This window comes from Microtus ochrogaster, linkage group LG5 (assembly GCF_000317375.1).
Source record: "Microtus ochrogaster isolate Prairie Vole_2 linkage group LG5, MicOch1.0, whole genome shotgun sequence".
In the NCBI taxonomy this organism is placed as follows: domain Eukaryota; kingdom Metazoa; phylum Chordata; class Mammalia; order Rodentia; family Cricetidae; genus Microtus; species Microtus ochrogaster.
This window is the reverse complement of record NC_022031.1, coordinates 60,994,483-60,998,511: the sequence shown is the minus strand read 5'-3', so window position 1 is coordinate 60,998,511 and position 4,029 is coordinate 60,994,483. Positions and strand designations below refer to the sequence as shown.

Below are 4,029 nucleotides of genomic sequence, written 5' to 3'. Positions count from 1 at the left end.
GATAGATAGATAGATAGATAGATAGACAGACAGACAGATGATGGATAGATAGATGATAGATAGATGAGAGATAGATAGATAGATAGATAGATAGATAGATAGATAGATAGATAGATAGATAGATAGATAGATAGATAGATAGGGACACCGCGCTCAAGCACACTTGCAGCCCCAAATCCACAGTCTGTAATATCTCTAAAGCAATAGGTGGAGATCTGGCTCAGCAGGTAATAGCATGCTCTACTCTCGCAGAGGATCCCAGTGTGGTTTTCAGGACCCTGATCAGCAGCTCACAACTGCCTGTAACAGCTCAAGGGGATCTAAAGCCTCTTCCACAGGTCCCTTGTACTCACAGGCACATGCTCACAGAAAGTTACAACATACACATAATTAAAAAAAATAATGCTAAAAATATGACTCAGCAGTTAAGAGCACTGGCTGTTCTTCCAAAGGTCCTAGGTTCTATTCCCAGCACCCACATGACAGCTCACAACCATCTGTAACTCTATTTCCTAGGAATCCAAAGCCCTCTTCTGACCTGTATGCACACCAGACACACACATGGTGTATAAACAGGCATGCAGGCGAAACATTCATACCCATAAAATAATAAAAAATGACAAAAATAACTATTTAAAAACAAAGAAAGGAAGGTAAGGAGTTCTGCAAGGGTGGGTAAGTGCACTTGTTTCCCATGGGAGCCTGATGACCTGAGTTCAATTCCTAGAATCTACTTGGAGGAAGAGAACTGACTCTGCAAGTTGTCCACCGACTTTCGTGTGTGTGTGTGTGTGTGTGTGTGTGTGTGTGTGTGTGTGTCTGTCTGTCTGTCTGTCTGTCTGTCTGTCGTAATAGGAGCGGCGGGGCTGCGTCCCCAGCACCCCAGCCACCTGGCTAGCTTATGCCCCGAAATAATTACACGGACACTGTATTCTTTTAATCACTGCTTGTCCCATTTCTATCTAGCCTCTTCTAGGCTAACTCTTGCACCTGGACTAGCCCATCTCTAATAATCTGCTGTAGCCCACAAGGTGGCTTACCAGGGAGATTCTAGCCTACGTCGGAGCTTCATCACGTGTGCCTCAGAGAGCAGAGCTCTGCCTCTGCCCGCAAGAGTGGAGCATCGTGTCTGACCTCACTTCCTCTTCCTCCCAGTATTCTGTTCTCTTTACTCCTCCCACCTGTTTTAACCTATCAGGGCAAGCAGCTTCTTTATTTAATTAACCAATGACCTTCCTCCATCATCTCTGTCTGTGTGTGTGTGTGCTGCATTTAAAGTCCAGTATGCCAACACACACACACCTGCAATCCTGATACCTAGAAAGAGGATGCAGGATGATCAGGAGCTACAATAAATAAAAATGCAAAAAAATTAAGGCCTTATTATACTATACAACAATGTATACTACATAGAGAGTTCTGGGCCAGCCTGAGCTACATAGGACCATATCAACATCCCTCTCTCCCACCTTCCCAGCCCCAAAATTCTACAGACACGTATTTCCTAGCTTTGAATCTTGGAAGAGCTAAAAGCTATATCAACAAATACACCTAGTATCAAAACCTTGGTTTTTAAATACCATTCTCTACTAAAATGGAAGTATAGCCTTTGGCTGCTTTCAAGAGACAGGCCAGGATCTGGTAAGATACTCAGTGGTAAAAGGTACTTGCCATGGAGACCAACAGTCTGAGCTCAATGCCCAACATCTACATGGTAGAAAGAGAACACTAGACCTCAAAGCCATCTTCTGACCTCCACATGTGCTGCAGTATGTATACACACGCACATGCATACATACAATAAATAAAAATGCAAAAAAATTAAAGCCTTATTATACTATACAACAATGTATACTAATGGACATTACTAAAAATTTGTGAGGTTTCTGATAAAAAAATTTTATAAAATTCCTAAGAAATTTAAAAAAAAAAACTTAACATGAAAATTATCAGAAAACAAGTAAGGGGGCTGGGGAGATGGCTCAGAGGTTAAGAGCATTGCCTGCTCTTCCAAAGGTCCTGAGTTCAATTCCCAGCAACCACATGGTGGCTCACAACCATCTGTAATGGGGTCTGGTGCCCTCTTCTGGCCTGAAGGCATACACACAGACAGAATATTGTATACATAATAAATAAATAAATCTTAAAAAAAAAAAAAAAGAACCCTTGTAAAAGTCTGAGTTAGCTGGAATAACACACACACACAAACTCACACACTCATACATGAACACACACACTAATGCACACTTACATATAGAACACATCCTTACACACAAACATACACAGGAACACACACTCATACACACACGCGCACACACTGATAAGTGTTACAATTCACTGACTAAAACAAGTTTGTGAATTAATTAGTAAGTAAATGAGGAAAAAGGAAAAGTTTTCCCTTTATCAGAATGCCAACTAATAAATATAAATGGAATTACAAAGTCTACCTTTGGCAGAAAACACACACGCATAATAAATTTCAGGCAAGAATCAGCTTCTGGGCTGGAAATGTAGCTCAAAGGGACACCATTTGTCTAGCATGTACGAAGATTCCTGACTAATCTTCAGCACTGAAATCAATACTGTCAAAGCAATTCCCTGACATTACTTATTAACCAGTGTGGAAACTACTTTAGATGGAGTCAAAAGAAACCTCCACACACCATTCTGTTCACATGAAACCACCATCACCAGTAATGGGACACACTGACAACATGACAGCATAAACCTCCGGAGTGTCCTACCCCAAAATGTATGCGCTGAAACAACATCAAACAAATCTAAGTCAGAGCACAGCGCTTGACCTGCAAAAAGTGGAACTGCCAGCCTGGGTGAATGGCGCTGTGGAGCTAGGAGCACCTAACTGGCTCTCCAGAAGTATGTGAAAAGCCCAAAACTGTAAGCAGGAGAGTCAGGGCCCAGCAGATCCCAGGGACTCACTGGCCAGCTAGGTTAGCCAAAATGGTGGGTCCAGGTCCAGCATATCTGAAAAGGTGGAAAGGCTGGGTGCTCATGTGCCCCTCTGACCCAGTACTCAGGAGGCAAAGACCTCTGAAAGCTCAAAACCAGCCCTGTCTACATATCACGTTCCAGGCCAGTCAGGATTACAAAGTGAAACCCTGTCTCAACAACAAAACAAAATTTAAAAAAATAATAATACAGGCAAGACAACAAAATATAGCTCATAATATTGAACTAACAGAGAAAAGAATTTTACCATAAACATTATCTTAATCCATTCAGGCTGTCATAACAAAACACCACAAAATGGCTTACTTAGCCAGTGCTGGGGCTCAAACCCAGGGCCTTGCCATGCAGGGAAAACACTCTAACCACCAAGCTACAGTCTTCTAGATAAGTGATATAAATTTAACTTCTAAAGATAAATTTTGACAACAGATAATCTGAAGCAAAAACAATCTAGTGATATTACATGAACAATTATCAGATTAACATCCATTCTTGACTAATCATTTCTAGAGCAGTGTGAGCTGACATGTAAGTACAAACACAGTAAAGGCATGGTCTTACCTGTATGAAGTGGGTCTACTCTAGTCCCATGGCCCATTGCCCTAGTGCTGCCCTCCGTGGGCCGAAGATTTGAACTACACACACCTGGATCATCTTGTGACTGTTTAGCACCCTTAAAAAAAAAAACAGATTTTATACATGGATTAAATATAAGTCCACACGTGTTTACATAATAGGCTCTAAATTTAAAGCAAGCAGCCAGTTTCTACATTATCTGCATTAACAACAGGTACTGGGCGGGGAGGGGAGACTGCTCGTCCAGATCCTAGCTTTTTGGGAGCCAGCCTAGGATAAATAACAAGTTCAAGGCCAACCTGAGCTACACATCAATTCAAACCCGTGCTGTTTCAAACAATCAAGAGCTCAGTGATAGAGCACTTGCCTACCAAACACAAAACCCTGAGCTTGCCGGGCGATGGTGGCGCACGCCTTTAATCCCAGCACTCGGGAGGCAGAGGCAGGCGGATCTCTGTGAGTTCGAGACCAGCCTGGTCTACA

At 42.3% G+C, this 4,029-nt stretch overlaps 1 protein-coding gene across 1 annotated transcript in view; it reads right to left on the bottom strand.

Moving 5' to 3' along the window:
- The window catches only part of Rad54b (RAD54 homolog B), a 63,735-nt gene that overhangs the window by 49,848 nt on the left and 9,858 nt on the right, over positions 1-4,029 (bottom strand). Inside the window, exon 3 of the mRNA XM_005362397.2 lies at positions 3,532-3,643. Within this exon, the coding sequence (XP_005362454.1) occupies positions 3,532-3,643 (112 nt within the window). The remainder of the gene's footprint in view (positions 1-3,531; positions 3,644-4,029) is intronic.